Raw genomic sequence first — 19,341 nt, 5'->3', positions numbered from 1 at the left:
ACAGCACGTCAGCTGCTAGGTGACAGGAGTGTTTCAGTGGACCTTGGCTGTACGATTTGCAAGCTTCTTACGCGTGTTGTTCTGCTACGTCTGGGCAGCCTTGGGGCCTCCGCGACCTGGCAGATGACCAGCTTTGAAAGGTGAACTGCTTTAGGTACATATGAACGTGATAAAGACTTTTTTTATGGTTATATATTTTGGCACGTGACATATCTTCTAGATTTTAGCATAGGCTCAGTAGGGGAGTAACCTATAGGGAAATCGGTCACAGATCTGGCGATCTGAGATGCACGGATGGAGGTAGACCTCTATTGCAGTATCTCGCCCTGGGGACAAATAGGAGAAACCTGGCTCAAAGTAATTTGATCTTGTTTTGCTTCCAATATTTTAGAATAGAACTGTTTTCACCTCACTGTGTGTGATGCCTCCTTAGCTGGAAACAGAATAAGGTGATGGAAATAATGTATCAATCACATACAGGTTAGGATCTGAACTTTGCCACATACTAGCTGTGTAATCTTGGGCGCTTAATCTTACAATTGAGCCTTTCTGATTATTCATTCATCCAACCAGCACTTACTGAGCGCCAACTGCATGTCAGCTTTTTCTATTCAAGTGCCTTGCATGGAGACAGACATTAAACAAAAAATACATGCATAGCTCAGTTTCACTTGTTATATGTTATGACAAAATATAGGCTGCTTTATTAGCATGGAAGAGGGGACTCTGACTTAGTCTATTGAACCAGTGATGTTTTAGCCAAGATCTGAAAATTTAGGGTTTGCCATAACAATAAGAAAAGAGTCAGAAGACAGTATTCCAGGCAGAGATAGCAAAGCATGTGCACAGGTCCTGAGGTGAGGAAGGGTTTGAAGCTGGTAAAGCCCTGATTCTTAAGCCTAGCAAACATAATGTCTCCTAGTTTATTACAAATAATTTGTAGCATTTCTGTTACTGTTCTAAACTGAAAGTTATAGATAACAAATATAACCTACCTTCACATATAATTAAAAAAATAAACCCGAGTTCCCTAGTGGGTAATATAAAGAAGTAAAAGGAGAGTGAATGATTGTCAGGAGATTTATCCCTACATGCAAATTTCCAGCATAACTACACTGGCAACATACTGAAGAGTCAAAATGTACTTGTATTTAAGAATTATTACCATGCGACAGCTCCAAGTTCAAGGTGATGTAGCTGAGCTCTATCCATGACTGGGCCTCTGCATTTGTCTCTGTTGTGCTCACAGTGAGGATCTGCTAGGATCGCGAACACATCCCTGGCATTATGCAAATAACGTAAATCACCTTCGCCTACTTTTCAGGCACCTTTTGATTTTTCATCATGTCTTTTTTCCTACTTCTTGGGGTCAGTGTCTTTCCCCATGCCAGCCCCTGAAAAAAAGTTTATGGGAAATGACCGGGAGGTATCCACTGCAAACACCTGCCCTGCTGGACCTGATAGGTTTCTATAAATTTCACTAGCACTTTACATCTGCTCGGTGGGATCAAATCTTTTGGATATAAGTGCTCTCGTCATTCCAATATTATTATTGATGACTAAAAATATCAATATTGGAATGTTACCCTTAACACGTTTGTCTAAAGGCTAATACGAGGGTGGTTTCTACCGTAAAAGCTTGATGCTAGGGTGGTTTCTTCTCCTATGGCTCAGCAGTAAAAAATCTGCTGCCAGTGCAGGAGACACAGGATATGTGGGTTAGGTCCCTGGGTCAGGAAGGTCGCCTGGAGGAGGCATGCAAGCCCCTCCACTGTTCTTGCCTGGAGACTCCATGGACCGAGGAGCCTACGGGCTGCAGTCCATGGTGTCGCAGAGTCGGACACGACTGAAGGGACTGAGCGTGTGTGCAGAGTGGTTTCTACCCTTTGTTGGCTCCCTAGGTTAATTTGTTATTGTTCTTTGAGGTTAAAATCCCTGAGTGACTTTTGAAGTCTAGAAATGACTCTCTTGGAGCTTTCTCTGCCATAGAAGATCAAATTTCTAATGACTGAATGTAAAGAAAGACAAGATTTAAATAAAGATCAGTTTTTATCAGTCAGATTTTGTGGTTAACTTGGAAAAAAGATGGACTTTGTTTCAGAAAATGAGAGGAGGGAGCTGGGAGAAGAAGATGAAACACAGCTGAGCTCCACCAGCAGACACGGGCAGAGAAGGTACCAGCCATCCATGGCTGCCGTGAGTCAGGGCCACCGCCTTTCAGAGACACAGAAGTGGCTTTCAGGGCGAGAGCTGATGCACCCCTGTTAAAGCTAACGCCGAGTCCCTTGCCTGTGCCAGCTTCCTGTGCATTCACGGTGCTGAAAGGTCTAGAGGAAAAAAGAGTCCCCGATGGGTTCGAAGCTGGGAGAGAGAAGCAGGGCTCTTGCCTTCAGTATTCCTGTTGTTGAAAAGAGCTGCTGGCACAGAAGATGCCTTTGGCAGAAACCTCTGGTCACAGACTCAGAAATGAAGCACAGCAGTTGTGAGCCAGGAAGGCTGCAATGGTAAGCATCTGTGAAACTTCTTAATGTCCCTTGTATCTTGGTTTATTCCTGGAAAAACTTTCTCTATGGGACAGACCAACTTGATGAAAGATAGAGGGCCGGTAGAGCTCTCATAATAATGTGCTGGTTGATGCCTAAATATTTACACGTCTTCCCCGTGATGTAGCACCATGGTTGACGCTCAGCTGCGTGAGACATCATCTTTTCATTGCTGGTAAAGATCTGCAGAAATACGTGCTTGCCTTCTTCCTCTCTGGCGTTCTCCATCCTCTGCCTCTCATTTCCTGAGATGAATTCCGGAGAAATAGAACTTTCTCTTTTCTCACCCAGTAATTATCTGGTAAAGTCCAATTTGAATGTCCTTGGGAACAAGACCTTTCTCTGAACGTTTGATGGATTGTGTTTTCCTAATGTTTACTGACCTTAAGGCTTGGCAATGAATGCTGCTTCTTTTTATCTTTGTACCATGTTTTATTTGTAGGGTTTTCCCCCCTGTTACAAAGTAACCCCTTGCGTTATCATGGCTGCAGAGAGAAGCTCTAGGTACTGATCTGTTACCGTGAACAAACAAGCTGTGAACAATTAGGACTTAGCTTCAAACAAGGAAGCATGTGTAATCATGGAGTCTATGGCGTGGGTTCAGGACTGGTTTAGCTGGGTGCTTCGGGCTCACAGTCTCTGGTGCGTGCTTAGTTGCTCAGTTGTGTCTGACTTTGCGACCCCACGGACTGTAGCCCGCTGGGCTCCTCTGTCCATGGGATTCTCCAGGCAAGAACACTGGAGTGGGCTGCCATGCCCTCCTCCACGGGATCTTCCCGATCCAAGGATCGAAGCCACGTCTCCTACGTCTCCTGCATTGGCAGGTGGGTTCTGTACCCCTAGCGCCACCTGGGGAGGCCAGGTCTCTCATGGGCTGCAGGTAAGATGCCAGCCGGGGCACAGTCATCTGGAGGCTCCACTGGGGCAGGCTGACCTGCTGCCAGCGTGGCTGGCTCACCCCACCCAGGACGAGGGCGGTCTCAGGCGCTCCCTGGCCACTCTGCTTACATTTGCCTGAGAAGGATGCGTCTCCACAGGGACGCTTGGGTGTTTGCTCAGCTGCTTTCCTCAGAACCAGTGCTCCCAGAGAGAGCAGGGGCGGCCACGGTGCCTGTTATGGATTCAGAAGTCCCTACGTTGCTTTCCGAATGTCCTCTTGTTAGCAGAGAGTCACTAAGACACGCCCCCGCTCAAATAGAAGGGGACGAAGCTGTGCCTTTTGAAGGGAGAAATAGTACAGAATTGGGGAGTATGCATTTAGTCACACTCTGAATTAAACCAAGGTTTTCTGTCCTTGCGGTATAACCAGGGTGATGCGTTCATCTGTAAGAGTGATTTCCAAGCAGTCTGGCTTCTAGGACTCTTGTGAAGGGTTGGCTCATGCTCTGTCTGCCTGTTTTCACCATTTAAATGGGTGTCTTTCTCTCCTACCTCTTTTACATTATTCAAATTCCAGATGTGGCTTTTTAAAGGGAAATGCAAGATGTAGATTTAAACACCTTGAAAGAATAGCACCTATTGGAAAATTCTTTTTGTAGACTAACACTTTTTTGGGTATCTGTTTCTGAAATTAATTGTAGTTAGGATAAAATCAATTTCCAGTCAAACACAAAGAAGTAATGTAAGAAGTCACTGACAAGTTACAATTGCCATTAAATTGTGTCCCGAGCTTCGTACTATTGTAATATGACTATACAATAACAAAAACCTGTAACTGGTGTTTTGTCTTCTTTTTGCCATGAGAGCTGATACAGTTGTTTCTGTAGCTTAAATTTGTTTTGAAATCCTTAATTGGAAGGTCTGTGTAATAAGTTGTAGCAGATTCTTGCATTGGATTTCAGCCCTTGTCTGGGGTAGTGGGTATTATGCTGGAATATTGGAATACTGCACAATGTTAATGCCCTCTCAGGAGGAGATTTTTGTGTAGCCCTGTGTCATATTTCCCCATCAGCTGCTCTTCAAGTCGGTACCCTTTGTTCTAGCCAAAAGGAGCTGCTCAGGGCTCTCAGTATCAGTCAGCTTTCGCTGCATAACGAACCACAAAAATCTCAGTAACACACAATAGATATTATCTGCCACCACATGTCCGTGGGAGACAGGGCAGCTCTGCTCTGCTGGGGTCCTGGCTGGCAGGGCAGTGACTCCAGAGTATATTCTCCTTACGGCGGTCACAGACATAAATAGGCTGACCCGCCCACCTATCACATTTCAAGCCTTTGTTCACATCACGGCCACTGATACTCCTCTGAGCAAAGCAAGTCACACGGCCGAACCCAAATCCCAGGAGCGGGGAAATGCGTGAATCCTCTGTGGGAGATGGACATGCAGTTCTCCTGCTGGGCCTGGGGAATCCAGACCACTGCCTCTGCCCGCCGCGGTCTCATCTGTGCCCCTTCCTTTCTGTCCTCGTGCTGACTCCTGTGCAGCCCCATCCTTACACCTTTCGTGGGTTTTCACATGTTCTTCCAACTCCCCAGAACTCTCTTCCTTCCTCTGGTTTATTCAGACTCAAACTTCGAAACTCGTCTCAACGGCCAGCTCTGCCAGACCGCTCCTCCTCCCCAGGGCTGGCTGCCCCGTGCGTCGGCCACACCTGCGTTACTCCCACTGAACCGGACCAAGGCCTCTGCTTTGTGCCCCCAGCCACCAGATGCATGCCTACCTCCCAGCTGTCTCACTTAGTACTGTGGTTGTCGACGTTCTCGTCTGTCTTCCCACCGGACACTGGTTTCCTTGAACAGGACTATGCTTTTCCTCTATACACCTTCCCCAAGGAGCCTGAACAAATATTTGACACATGAAGCAACGGCTGATCCCTACCTCATTACCATGTGAAATTATATCATGTAGCACCCAAGTTGAATATGTTTTCTTGAATCGTCTATTATTGGTTTTGCTTCTGTTATTTCACCAATGAGACTACATGCTCCCCACAGACCAAATTCCGTGTCTGTTTTCCGTTTATGCCTCATAATACCTGACATCCAGCAGTTATGTCGTGACTCATAAGTGATTTATGGTACTAATTACCACTTGCTTAGCTTTTTGGCTGCCATTCCTCATTCAACCCAAGAGTCACGATACAAGCAGAAGCCCACGGTGTGCTGGTTCATCCGTCAGAAGACGTCCTATTAACAGCCAGTCACTGCCAAGTGACAATGTCAGCATTCCCTCAAGTCATCATCATATAATTTCAGCCAGAACAGCAGGGTAAAATTTTTAAGTAGAAATTTTGGTTATACTGGATATATCTAATATGCATTTCCTATTGCATGTGAAATAGAAAATGCATTGGATATTTCAGTGCCCAAATGTGAGTGTCTAATTTAGATGTCTGTGGTCAAATGTCAAAAGACCTTCTGGTTGTATTGCCTGCATGTGTACGTAGATAATCTAGAGAGAGAGGAGAGAGACTTTATTTTCTCTTCTTTCTTTTTAATTGAGGGATAATTACAATGCTGTGTGGGTTTCTGCCAAGCATCAACATGGATCAGCCGTAGGTACACATCCCCCCCACCTCCGGCCCCGCCCCACTGCTCTAGGTTGTCACAGAGCCCAGCTGGAGTTCCTTGAGTCATACAGCAGATTCCCACAGGCTATCTATTTTATCTTTCCTTTATTTTTTTGATCATTGTTTTCCTTTTTTTCTTCCAATTTTATTGAGATTTAACTAGCATACAGCACTATGTAAGTTTACCACAATGGTTTGGCTCACCTACATCAGGAAATAGTGCCATGATAAGCTTAGTGACAGATACAAAATTAAAGAAATAGGAAAAAATGTGTTTTTTTCTTGTGAAAATACTTTTAAGATTTACTGTCTTGATAATTTTCATATATATTGCACAGCAGTGTTAACGTTTTTATCGCGTTGTACGTTCCTTCCCTAGTACTTGTTTATCTTATAACTGTAAGTCTGTACAGCTTGGCTGCCTTCACCCGATTTCCTTCCCCCCACCCCCTTTCTTTTAAATGTAGGAAGGTACTTTGGCATTTTCTAAATTTCTGACCCTGAGCATAAGCAACTGAAGTGAAAGAATGACAAGTTTTAGTTTATATGATAAAACTAAAGCTGTTATGTTAGCTATGATAAACCATTTTCAGAGAATTCTTTGACACGGCTTTTAAAGCAATAAACACACTGTAATAAATAAGTGTAACAGAATGCATTTACATAGCTAGGTGAAAACATACACAGAGGAGATGTCTTCATTAAGCCTCTCCGTTTTCATTGGTTCTAAATTCAACTTTGACACTAACTTGCCATGTGTGTGTGTGTTGGTGGCTCAGCTGTGGCCAATTCTTTGTGGCCGTGGACTGTCGCCCTCCGGGCTCCTCTGTCCGTGAGGACTGTCCAGGCAAGAATCTTAGAGTGGGTTGTCATTTCCTTCTCCAAGGGATCTTCCCTACTCAGGGACCAAAGCCGGGTCTCCTGCATTGCAGGTGGATTCTTTACCAGCTGAGCCACCAAGGAAGCCCTTTTGTGTGTGTGTGTGTAGCAGAATAATTTGACTTTTCTGAACTTTTTGCTAGCTTGGAAAAATATGATGCGGATCACAGACATACGATGTGTTCATCTTAACAGTGACTCGTCCTGCTTATTAGTGAGGGCTGTTGGCCGTAACACATTTTGTTTTACTCTGTGAGACCTGGGCCTTGTCCCATCGCCCTGACACAACTCTCTTCCTTCCTGAGAGTGGAGAGCATCACGTTGCTTTTCGGTTCTGTGAGGGTGAAGACCAGACCAAGCTCTAACTTGAATATCTGTTTAAATATCACCAGCTTGCTGAATATTCGTGCTGAACCTATAATACCCATTTTTTAAACTGTAGCAATTGGCTCGTTTTTCTGCTAAGTTTGAATCATTTATACTTTTTCCAACCATCAATGCTGGACATGATATGATGGCGTTTGAAGAAGAACAATGCAAACCTTGGAGCTGAAAGTGATAGACCGGCATTTGGTCTGACGTTCCTGTTAGGACCCATGAGGCCGTAACCCAGTGGCCTGGCTGAGTGGCCAGAGCCCCAGGCTTCCTGCTGTGTGGCCCCTGCCCCTCTCTGCCCCGCGGCTGCAAACAGCGAGGTGCAGTCGGGTCGCTGATGAGCTGGGGGCTCATCGTCCTCTGTCCCAGACTCCTCTTCCCTCCTGTAGCTGCGCGTCTTTCTGTTCCCAGGCTGCCTTCGGCTCTGCTCCTGGGTGGGTTCAACCAGTGGGAGCCACGGATGAGGGCTGAAGGTCTGACGAGGAGAGAAGTCAGGTTGTTCCTCCCTCACCCCACCCAGCCTCCTCGGCCATCCCAGCTGTGGCCAAGCCCCCGTGTGCCTCCTGCGTCCACTGGACCCCTGTCTCTCTGTCCAGACCCTTCCGGAAGGCCCAGGCGCGGGCTCCGGGCACACCCGTCCTTCCAGAAGGCCCAGGCATGGGCTCCGGGCGCCCTTCCTTCTTGTCCTGCATGCCTGGCAGTCATGGTTGCTTTCTGCTGCTATTGGAGTGTGGGTTGCCTCATCATCTCTATTTGGCTTCTCAGCCCTTCTCTCACCCATGTAACCAAATCTCTGCACCAAATTCCCTCTTCCTGAAAGATCTACAATGGTCCCTGGCTGGACCCTGAATTATAGAGGCGTACTACATGGCCAGTTGTTTAAGGGAAAAGGCTGTAGAGAGATGGACTCTTAGCAACGGTTTGCAAAGATTGTTTACATTTAAAACCAATTTGAGGACTTGCCTGGAGGTCCAGCAGTTAAGAGTCTGTGCTTCTGCTGTATGGGGCACAGGTTCAATCCCTGGTCAGGGAATGAAGATCCCACAAACCTTGCCTTGCAGCTCAAAAACAAGAAAAACAAAAATATTTATTTTCTAGTCTTGGCCAGTGAAGCACAAAGCTTGGAGCTCTACATGCTGGTACTAATCCTACAGCCCAAACATGTAAAAAGAGCAGAGCCTGGAGAAGGACATAAAACGCTTGTTGGATTGAGTCCAATGAATCTGCCATCTTGTAATGAGGTATTTGTTCCAGGACCTTGTACCTAGCAGGCATTCAAGCATACACTGAATGAAAAATGAACTCTACTTGGAATGTATTGCCAGCCATTTCCCAGGCAACAGACAATATAATAACACAGCTGAAGCCTTGTCTCACATTTTCTGTGGCTTCTCGGTAGAATTACAATGAAACCATTACCCAGGCCTTGCATATCTGCCTGGGCATAAATTCTGAGTGTTGCTCCGAATAGCCGGGATAAAGAGGGAATGAATGAACGCTCCATGGAGTGCCTTGAGACTCTAGCCTGAGTGCTTGCTGTGCTCAGGGCACCAGAGAAATGAGTAAACTCTCCCCACCCGGAGGTCAACGGGCCAAAGAAAATAGGAAACTGATAACCAAAGGCCAGACCCTGGGAAAGTCATCAGTGTGAATAAGAGAAATCTTCTGAAACTCAACCTCAAGTCTTGCTCAGAGCAGAAGGCTAGTGTGCAAACCAGGGGAAATAAGCTGAGGAGATGTGATAACCACAGGACTGATTTCTGAGTGTGGAGCCGGAGAAAATGTGCAGCTTGATTGGACAGGCAGCCCAGGGAGCCGTGACGGCAGCGAGCAAGACAAGCGCAGCCTTGAAACCCAGCTTAGGGTAGAGCGGTGGGGAATGCTGTAGTCAGTTCTGGGTATAGGCTTCGGCATCAACCTGCCTGTGTTCAAATTGCGGCTCTTACTAGCTAAAGGCAAGTCACTTAACCTGTCCAAATCACAGCCCGCTTTTCGGGTTAAGAGTACTACCCACCATCGTGGTTCTTGGGAAGACAGAGTGAGTTTATACGTGTAAAGCATTTAGATTCAAAACCTGGGGAGGCGTGTATCGGCACAGGTGCCGTGCCACATTTCAGGCTTGTCAGAGTCCACAGTCAGACTCTGTGCTTCCTTCATCCCTCCCTTTGTTTCACAGATATTTCCTGGTGCCTGATCTGTGTCTGATACTAGGAATATAAGGATGAACTAAAACAAGCAGGTCTCTGCCTTCGTACATCCATAAAAGAAAACACTGGAGGGACCTTCCTGGCGCTCCAGTGGCTAAGACTCTGCGCTCCCAGAGCAGGGGGCCCAGGTTCCCTCCCTGGTCAGGGAACGGACCGCACATGCCACAGCTGAGGCCCGCTGCAGGCCAATGAATACGTATTCTTTAGCAAAGAAAATGTGGAGGGTTGGTCTTCGGTTAGTGGTGAGGCAGGCTCAGGGAGCCCTGATGTGGTTTCTAATGAGACTTTTAAAGAATATTATCTAGTTTCTTTGGCTGTATCGGGTCTGAGATCTAGCTTGTGGGATCTAGTTCCCTGATACCGAACCAGATATCGAACTCCGGCCTCCTGCATTGGGAGCATGGAGTCTTAGCCACTGGACCGCCAGGGAGATCCCCCAATGAGACTTTTAAAGAAAGACTATCACAAATGTGCCACCCCAGGGAGGCATGCTGATGGTGACGGAAGCCAGGCAAGAGTAGGTGGGGGTATGGGAAGCCTTTCTGACTTTCTCTTCAGTCCTCTTGTGAACTGACTGCTCTAAAAGAGTAAAGTCTATTTTTAAAGTTTTTAAGTTTTTTTTTAAGTTTTAAAGATTTTCTTTTAAAAAGAAAGAAATACGAGAATAAGATCTTAAATTTTTTAATGAGAGCAAGATCTAAGAGAGTAGATCGTAACAATTCTCATTAAAAAGAAAGGAAGAATGAATAAATAATAGAAAACTCTATTCTAAATATTTTTGGTAACTCCACAGAAAACTAAGGATATTTTAATCTTAGCTTAAATCATATTTTTGGAAAGTTAGGTCTTCATTTCTATTGGCTAGGCTCATTTTTTAAAAAAATGACAGAAACTCCAGTTTAATTGGACTCCGTGATATTCATCTCTACACGATGCCAGTAGTTGGTATGGCCACATAAGGAACTTGTTAGGAAAAAGCAGTTTTCACAAAAGCCATGCATGTGAAAGTAAAAGCAGGCTTCCAGCCTAAGAAGTTCTGTTTGTTGATCCTTCAAAGGTCATGGCTGCTTTTAACCATCAGCTGCGTGGTGGTGTAGACATGCAGTCATCCCGTTATTCTTCCAGTATTTACTGGACCACCTACTATGTGAGAGCTTGGATCTGACGCTGGAGCAATAAATAAGGCACGATCCCTGCAGTCAGCAGGCTCCTGGTTCCAGGCCGGATGAACGTAGAAACAAGCAGTTCGATGGGATCAGTGCCAAGGGAGGCGCAGATACTATGGAAGCAAATCATTCGTTCACTTGTTCATTCAGTAAATATCTGTCAGTTATGTACTACTTGGAAGGCACCATAAATTCGTGAAGTATTCCATATTTACAGGGCTTCCCTGGTGACTCAGTTGGTGAAGAATCTGCCTGCAATGCAGGAGACCCCGGTTCGATCCCTGGGTTGCGAAGATCCCCTGGAGAAGGAAATAGCAACCCGCCCCAGTATTCTTGCCTGGAAATCCCATGGATAGTCCATGGGGTCACAAAGAGACACGACTTAGCAATAAACCACCACCACCTGGGAATGTTGGGGACATGGCCACGAATGGAATAGATAATCCTTGCCTTCGGATTTGTTGTGCTTCTGCCCATTATGGCCGTAGAGAAGGTATGAGTTGAGTCTTGAAGAATGAGAAGTATTTGTGGAGACGGCCGAGGTAGGAAGGGTATTTCAGGAGGGAGTAAGCTGTGGCCTCAGGAGTCCCCGTGTCTTCGTGGACAGGATGCTGGCACTTAGCTCTGGAGACCCCCTCTCGGTACCAAGCTGCCCCACCTTGGACCCTCACCAGAGAGATGCACGAGGGAGTCCTTATTATGGGTGGTGGCTGCAGGCAGTCACTCAGTCTATAGACTTCAGTGCCGTCTCTGGAACAGTTGCTGGTTGACATTTTTGAAACACTTGACTTCCTTTCTTTTGATTACAGCCTACAAGGCTTATCAAAGACACCCAGGGACTCTGTGTGGTCCGTGGTTGAGACTGTACATCCTAAGGCAGGGGGTTCACATTAGACCCCTGCTCGGGGAGCTGAGATCCTGCATGCCTCGTGGCCGAAAGACAGAACATAAAACAGAAATGATACTGTAATACATTTGATAAAGACTTTAAAAATGATCCACATCAAAAAACCTCCTTTCAAAAAAAGTATTTCCTGTTCTCTTTTTAGAGATCTGAGGTCTCTGAACTTAGCCTTCCATCTCAGTCCTCATTTAGCTACTTAAATAATGATGTTTAACATGGTTTTTTCATTCCCCCGGAAAAAGATTTATAACCAAGTTCAGCTTCGTGAGTCTGAGAAACACAGGTGAAGACATAGGCAAATATTAACATATAATATATTAGCCTATATGTAGTTGGAATATTTCATAACTTCAAGGATAATGAAATCTAAAATTCTCTGTTAATATGTAACTATATCCTTACAGTTTTCTTCCTTTTTTTTTTTCTTTTAAGGCATCTGGTGGTTTAGTTACTGAGTCATGTCCGACTCTTGTGAGTCCATGGACTGTAGCTCTCCAGGCTCCTCTGTCCATGGGATTTCTCAGGCAGGAATACTGGAGTGGGTTGCCATTTCCTTCTCCAGGGGATCTTCCTGACCCAGGGATCGAGCCCGGGCCTCCTGCCTCGCAGGCAGATCCTTTACCAGCAGCGCCTCCAGGGAGGCCCTGAGGCATCTTGGGGGCTGGAACATTCTTGTGAGGCCCTTCTTCTCCTACTTGGAGTTGCATTGCGGATAGTGTCAAATGCCACTTGTTCTTCTCTACGAAAGTAGAAAATTAAAAGAGCCAGCCTCGCTGCTCCACAGTGGTCCCCGCCTTCTGCTTTCTTGGTGAGTACGAGCAGGGCCCGCCCGGAAGCTGCTGTCGGGGTTTCTGCGCAGGGACTCTTTGCTGAGTGTCGTCCTCCGCCGACTCGCCCAGTCTCCCTCTTACTCGGTGCCCCCGAGGAGCCTCTCCTTAGCGTTGATCGTGGGCACCGGAAGGTCACGGGAGGCCTGAGTCACCGCGCCTCGTCATGCGGGCCGCTGTTAGTCATCGGGGCCCTTCCTCCAGTTCCAGTTCTTTAAAAGTGAGTGGGTCCCTGTGGGGAAAGGGCTCCAGCTCTCACAGAAGAGGCGGTTTCTGCTGAATTCCCCGATGCGTGTTAGGGCCCAGCTGTCAAGCGAGGAAGCATCTCCCTCTAATTAAAAACAGTACCCACTCCAACTACTACCCAACGAGCCAAGCTAGCAGCTGCAAACAACCAGCAGACTCAGGATGGTTCTGAACAACTGGATTTAACAGTGCAGCGTTAAGTGGCAACTCACCTAAGTTACGTGCTTTTTCAACTCAGATGCGACTGCAGTTTTACTTTTGAGAAATTCTCCCTTCCTGTCTGCTCCTAGACGAGTTAGGCCCGCAGCAGGAGGCCGGCGCTCGGCGGTCAGCGCCCCGCCCTGTCCTTGCCGCAGGGTCCCTGCGGAGCTCAGGACGCGCCCCCGAGGCCGCGCAGCACGCACGCGTTAGGGCAGCCTCCCTGCGGCTGGAGCAGCCCCGAGGAGGACCGATAGCAAGCAGGAAGGACTTTTCCAAAAGGTGACACGTATACCTTGACCCCAGAAAGAGGTCACTAGGAACACAGCAGACGTCAGAGGACAATCTTTATCCGTGCAGTGTAGAAAAGCTGCTATCCCCAGAGCAAACCCTGCATCAATACCTTTCTTTCTGGAAGTTACAGGCCAAGATGTCAAAAGTGATTATTTTCTAGGATTGGAGTCATTGCTTTTTGGGTCTTCTAATTTGTCTACAGTAAATATGCCTTGAACTTAGAAGGGAAAAATAAGTTATTTGTGATTTTAAATACTTTAGACCAGTTGCATGCTGCTGCCTATCAACTTGATTGTTTTCTTTCATGTATGTTCCCGCCTCCGCTTTCCCAACTCACACATAATTTTTTTGCAATTGCAAAGAGGTGTAGTTCTGCGTCCTATTAACTCAAAGTATTGTACATGTGAAAACAGACACTGAAGGCTTCTGTGCTGCGAGCCGCACAAGCCGGACCCCAGTCTACCACAGCCGTCCGTGCTGGGCTGGGCCTCCGTGCGGCCTTGTCGTCTGTCCAGGGGTCTTGTGTTAGGACCTGTTGGGATGATGAGGTGTCAGCGTGTATGTTTCTTTGTTTTTCTGCCTGTGAAAATGTATAGTTTGTTAATAGCACCGTAAATTACTTGGAAGAAGAGGTTTGTTCAGTGGAAAAGAAACATGAATAGGTTTAGATTTTTATGGAGCTGAATCAGCCAAATCAAACACAAGCTTTCCCCGAACCTTCCAAGTTTTTAATGGAAACTCACGCTCTTTAGAGCTTTGCTGCCTAATTATAATTCATGCCTTTCGCAGATACATTACAGGGTGGACCCAAAGGAAAATGTTAGACATGTCCACTGGTTATTTCTATTGTGCTCCTTGTGGAGCGCCAGCGCATCCGTGCGATGGCCCCTGTGTGCAAAACGCCGGCCAGATCCCAGCGGGCTGGGCCACCTCAGCGGAGGGAAGGCGGTGAACTCGCAGGGTTACAAACACAGACGACACGCTCAGACACAGAGCCAGCCTTCTGCATGTGGCTGTGCAAAAGGCACCAGTGTCGGGACTCAGTGTAAAAAGTCCTGTGGAAACATAGCCCCAAATCAGCCCTCATCGTTGTCCTCATCAGAGAGAGCCTTGCGAAACCCAGGAAAAACAGAACTACCCAGATTTCATTTAACGAGAATTTTCTTTTCTTTTCCTTTTTTTTTTCCAAAAAAAAAACCACAACTAGGTTTAACTGGTGTGAAGGGAGAGAAAGGAAATCCAGGCATTGGAACTCAAGGTCCCAGAGGCCCCCCCGGGCCAGCAGGTACGTCTTCCTCCCCAACGGCAAACTGCAGCATGGAAACCCCAAGTCTTCATTTTCCCTCGACACTGCAGGCGAGGCAGATGACCATTTTCACATCCATGTGGCCGGCTGGAGCGGCCATGTTTCCATATTACATCTTTGTAGCCAACTGGAGCGGCCACGTTTCCATATTACATCCGCGTGGCCGGCTGGAGCGGCCACGTTTCCATATTACATCCGCGGGGCCGGCTGGAGCGGCCACGTTTCCATATTACATCCGTGTGGCCGGCTGGAGCGGCCACGTTTCCATATTACATCCGCGTGGCCGGCTGGAGCGGCCACGTTTCCATATTACATCCGTGTGGCCGGCTGGAGCGGCCACGTTTCCATATTACATCCGCGTGGCCGGCTGGAGCGGCCACGTTTCCATATTACATCCTTGTAGCCGACTGCAGCGGCCATGTTTCCCATGCCTTTCACGGGAAGGCCAGTGTGTTCATAACGAGTCTCCTGTACACCAGGCCCAGAGCTACAGCATGTGCTGGGATCTTATTGTTTGCAGGGTCAGACTGGGGCTAGGCTATGCTTCACTAATGAATCAATCCCCAAATGCTTCGTGGACTGACACGTACCCAAAGTTTGATGTGGGTAGGCTGACTTTCCCCTCATTTTAGAGCAAAGGGCCTTGAGGAGAAAGATCAGCTTCCTGAATGGAGGATGACAGATGTCCTTTCTGGTTCTATTCCACTGGCTGGGACTAGTCACAAGCCCCAGCCGAGCTGCATGGGAGGCTCAAAGTCTAGGGGGACACGTGGCTGTGCGATGAGCACTCACAGTTTCTGCCACCATGGCCATCTCACTTCATGGGGCTTGTGCAAGCTTGGAGTTTTGTGAATTGTACTATATGCTTTTAGGATGGTCTCCAGACGGCCATACTTGTTTATTAGAATTATAAGTTTTCAATCCTACTGGTATTTGCAATCCCAGTCTTAAGCATATTGAATCTAATGACTTACCGGTTTTTCTTGCCAACCTATTGATGATTTGGGGAAATACTTTTTGTAGGAGAGATTCCTAGTGCAATAGGTCAGCTCTGAGTATCTATACTCCTGTTATTAGAGACTGCATGAGGAACTGTTCTAGAGCATGCCTTATGCAGAGTGAATGCTTGGTGAATGTTAACTGATGGAGCTGAGTTCACCAGAGATTTGCAACACTTTTAAAATACAGGGTGATATGTGTTCCTGATTTTCATTTTGGTTCTATTCAAAGAGATTCATTTCTAGTTGAAAAAGGCCTTTGAAACACTGTTGAAATCCAGGTCTAGAACAAAACAAACACATGAGCCAGAAAAAGTCCAGGCTGACATACTTCTTAAATTCACAGAAATTTTAATTGCTCTCTCACCTTCATTCAGTGTTAAGTTCTCAATTGACACAAGCTAGCCTAAAGGAATTTTGGATTCATCTATTGGATCCAATTTCAGAATTTTCATTTTTCTCCTGCAGTATAATTCCTTTCAAATGTAGAATAATTTATTTCAACCATCTGGGGCCATAACCCAGTAGGGGTTGCCAGGTTGAGGTCAGGCGTGTTCCTGTGTGTGTAAGTGTGTGTGTGTGCGTGCCCTCACACTGGGTCTGTAGGAGCCTGCATTGGGAGATAGAGGCTGGTGGCAGTCTGCCCCTCTGCCTCAGTATTCGAGAGGTTAGGGACAAGAATGCATTTTGCTTTCCAGTTTCCTGAGCTGATTGAAAGCACTGACATCCAGGAGAACGTGTGATTGCAGCGTGAGCCTCCGCCCAGGAAATCTGGTTCAGGAATAGAACTCATTGAGTAGAAACAGGCAGACCACTCTAGTTGTCAAAATGTGCAAGATGGCTTCTTGTAAGAGTTAGTTTATTTCTTGGTGATCTGAAACCTCACCCTGTGATGATAAGAGACCAACTGTTTTCATTGGTGGACACTCCTTAGGGCCTTCTGGGGAGAGTCGACCAGGAAGCCCGGGCCCCCCCGGCTCTCCTGGACCAAGGGGTCCACCAGGTCACCTGGGGGTCCCTGGACCACAGGGTCCATCTGGACAGCCTGGATACTGCGACCCTTCTTCGTGTTCTGCCTACGGCGTGGGAGGTAAGTGTCAGCCCTTCGTGGGCTTTGAGCAAATCTTACTGTCTTAGTATCATAATGGTGGGGGGACCTCTGAAAAGTAGACCTATTTTGAGCAGGAAGCAGAGCTGGAATTGCTCACTACCTTTGAAATTATCCAGAGGCCTCTTCTGTGAAGTGCAAATTAATGTAGAGGTTACCTCTTAAGGGGAAATTTAAATTAATGCCACATCTATGTCTTCCTTGCTTCCAGATGGCCTCTGACCTCATATATGATCATTGAGGGACATATCTGAAAATTCTTTGGGGCCTCTCTGTGTTACTTCTGTGGTATGGCCATAATGTCCTATTAAATTTTACTCTTGTTTTGGGGACACCTCAAACTTAGAACTTTCCCCATAATTAGGAGAGACCTGGAGATTCTGTTGGGTGACATCCTTCCCACCACATGCATTTTAAATGACCAGGGATTATTTTAAGAAGCAAAAGTGGCCGGCCACACTGTCCTTGCCTCTTATTAACTACTGGACTGAGATCCTGAAAAAATTGTGCTTCCTAAAAACATCTGTGGTCTCCATGCTAGAGGGTTGTATAACGGGACATTTTCCAACACAGTCACTCTTGGAAGTATCAGGAGAGAGGTTCAGAAATTGCTTTGGGGCAATAAACCTATTAGCCCATGAATTGAAATTTTCTGTTTTAGAAGAAGCTTAACCTTATTTCCCAGAGGGACTGGTCAGAGTTTTGCTGATGTGTTTTTCTCTGTTCGTCTCTTCCCTCCCCGTTCTCTCAAACTTTCCTGTCTCTCATTAAGATCTGGTCCCTTACAATGATTACCAGCACTGACGTGGAACTCTTCCACTCTGATTCCATTGGCCTGGGCAATTGGCTGCAGACACAGAACTGTCCTGCTGACCACGACCACCCAGCCCTGCCCCTGTCCACGAGCACTCCTCTCCCCTGCCCACCTGCTTCCCCACCTGCCCACCCTCTCATCTCCTGCCCTCCCTGCTCCAAACACTTAACCACGATAAGACTGGAATTTAACCAAGTCATTTGTCAGTTGTCATAAACACCGACTGCTCTGTATCAGCCCGGGTGAGGGTGTAAGTCTGGCTGCCGAGAGTTACCCCAGCCCTCCCCAGGTGGAGCCCAGGAGTAGCCACTGCCAGGTGCCTTCTCCTCGTCCCGTCCCACACACATCGCTGGGCGTCTTTCTTCCTGACCCCCCTGCTGTCTGTTCCTCCTCTGATCACCCACCTCTGCCTCCTGTCCCCTGGTGTTGGACGTCTAACATGAGATTGATTTTTAAAATTTATTTTTCTTTCGTCACTCTGCTGATATTCGGGTTTTCTTTTGTAAATAAAACATGTCATATTTAAGCAGTTTGGCTAAGCATTGCTGCGGTGTACCTGACCCTTCTTTTACTAACCATCTGAAACCTCCTGGGAAAGGTGTGTACAGCCCGGGGGATGCAGGGCGCTCTCACTTTCTACCCAAGCAGGAGATCTCTGTACTTTAGAGACCAAACCTATGCCTCTGCGGATCCAAAGGAGGGGAGGACATCAGTTTGTGGCTCCTGGGTTCTGTCAAGCCCCCACCCCACTCTCCCCCTCTAGCTCCCCATCCTGACCAGCCAGAGTTCACCCCTGTCCAGGATGAGCTGGAGGCCATGGAGCTGTGGGGCTCTGGGATCTGACCGTCTCAGCGGAGCTTGGAGGCCCGACCGCAAAGGCGCATAAGGCGACTGACCATGTGGTTTGTATGCTTCCTCGGGGGCTTGTTACATCAGCCTGCGTCTCCTGTTTGGACACCGTTAATGTTATTGTTATATTAACAGAAAAGTGTGTTAAAAAGAAACTCCTTAATTCGTACACCATAGGACTGATTTCTGCTTGTTACTTTAATGGTGTCCTCAGAGAAAGATTGGCCCTAACGTTGAATTCTGGAATCCTTTCTGCGTTGGGTGATCGCGAGTCCTAAAGTGCAACAAGACAGAAATGTCTGTATTTGAGGGAAATGGGGCCCCAGAACAGGAGTTCAAAGGGATTCAAAGATGATGTCATGTATCCTTATCCCCTCTAGGAATGACCTTGGTGAAAAGAGAAAAAGGGACATGATTGGAGAAACTACCTCTTGCTTAATTAATTGATCTAACTCTGAGATCACTTGGTGACCAGCTTCACTGGTATCCAAGAATATGCGTTAGAATATGGCCTTTCGGAATCTGGCGACTGACACTAGATTCGGTTCTTTTCAGTGGCTTTTGGCATGTAGCCTAATGACTTCCCACCGACTCTGATACAAAGAGTTCCAATTTTGATGAACAGTTGATCCAACAGTATGTTCCAGAGCTTGCCCTTCATAACCACATGGATTACTTTGTACATGCAGATACGTTTTTGCAAACCTATTTCCAATCTTTTTTAAATAAGCAAATAAAATTTTAAAACAATGTACATTTGTTGATTCTTTTTATTTTATTCCATTTCTGTATGTCACCTTAAGCAGTCTGGGCTGAGGTCTAACCAGAAAAACGACAGCTGCCTTCCTTTGGATGCGCATTCAAGCTTTCATTCATTCAGAGTGTGAATGAACGGAAAAAATGCTTTAACAGAAAAAAAGCAATTGTCTTGAGCCTAAGCGACTGGCAGAATTCTGTCATTCATTTATAACCCACCAGACAGCAATGAGTGTGAAAATGTAAGACTGATGCTAAATAAATGTTTGCCTGAAGAACTTGTCTTTTGGGCTTAAGAAAAACCTTTAAAACTCTAGGAAACAAAGAGGAAATGAGGTTGAATCTCATAGATTCTAATTT

At 46.6% G+C, this 19,341-nt stretch overlaps 1 protein-coding gene across 6 annotated transcripts in view; it reads left to right on the top strand.

The window, feature by feature from the left end:
* Positions 1-18,977, top strand: part of COL14A1 (collagen type XIV alpha 1 chain) — a 229,315-nt gene extending 210,338 nt beyond the window's left edge. For 3 of the 6 annotated variants that reach the window (XM_006074691.4, XM_044928491.2, XM_044928490.2), the window contains exons 46-48: positions 14,358-14,435; positions 16,389-16,544; positions 18,140-18,977. In XM_006074691.4, the coding sequence (XP_006074753.3) occupies positions 14,358-14,435; positions 16,389-16,544; positions 18,140-18,219 (314 nt within the window). In that variant the 3' untranslated portion in view covers positions 18,220-18,977. Of the gene's footprint in view, positions 1-14,357; positions 14,436-16,388; positions 16,545-17,334; positions 17,903-18,139 lie in introns of those variants that run through there. The other 3 variants (XR_328950.4, XR_328949.4, XM_006074692.4) reach the window with 3 other exon arrangements.
* Positions 18,978-19,341: the final 364 nt, after the last annotated feature.

This window comes from Bubalus bubalis, chromosome 15 (assembly GCF_019923935.1).
Source record: "Bubalus bubalis isolate 160015118507 breed Murrah chromosome 15, NDDB_SH_1, whole genome shotgun sequence".
NCBI lineage: Eukaryota > Metazoa > Chordata > Mammalia > Artiodactyla > Bovidae > Bubalus > Bubalus bubalis.
This window is presented reverse-complemented; position numbering and strand designations above follow the sequence as displayed.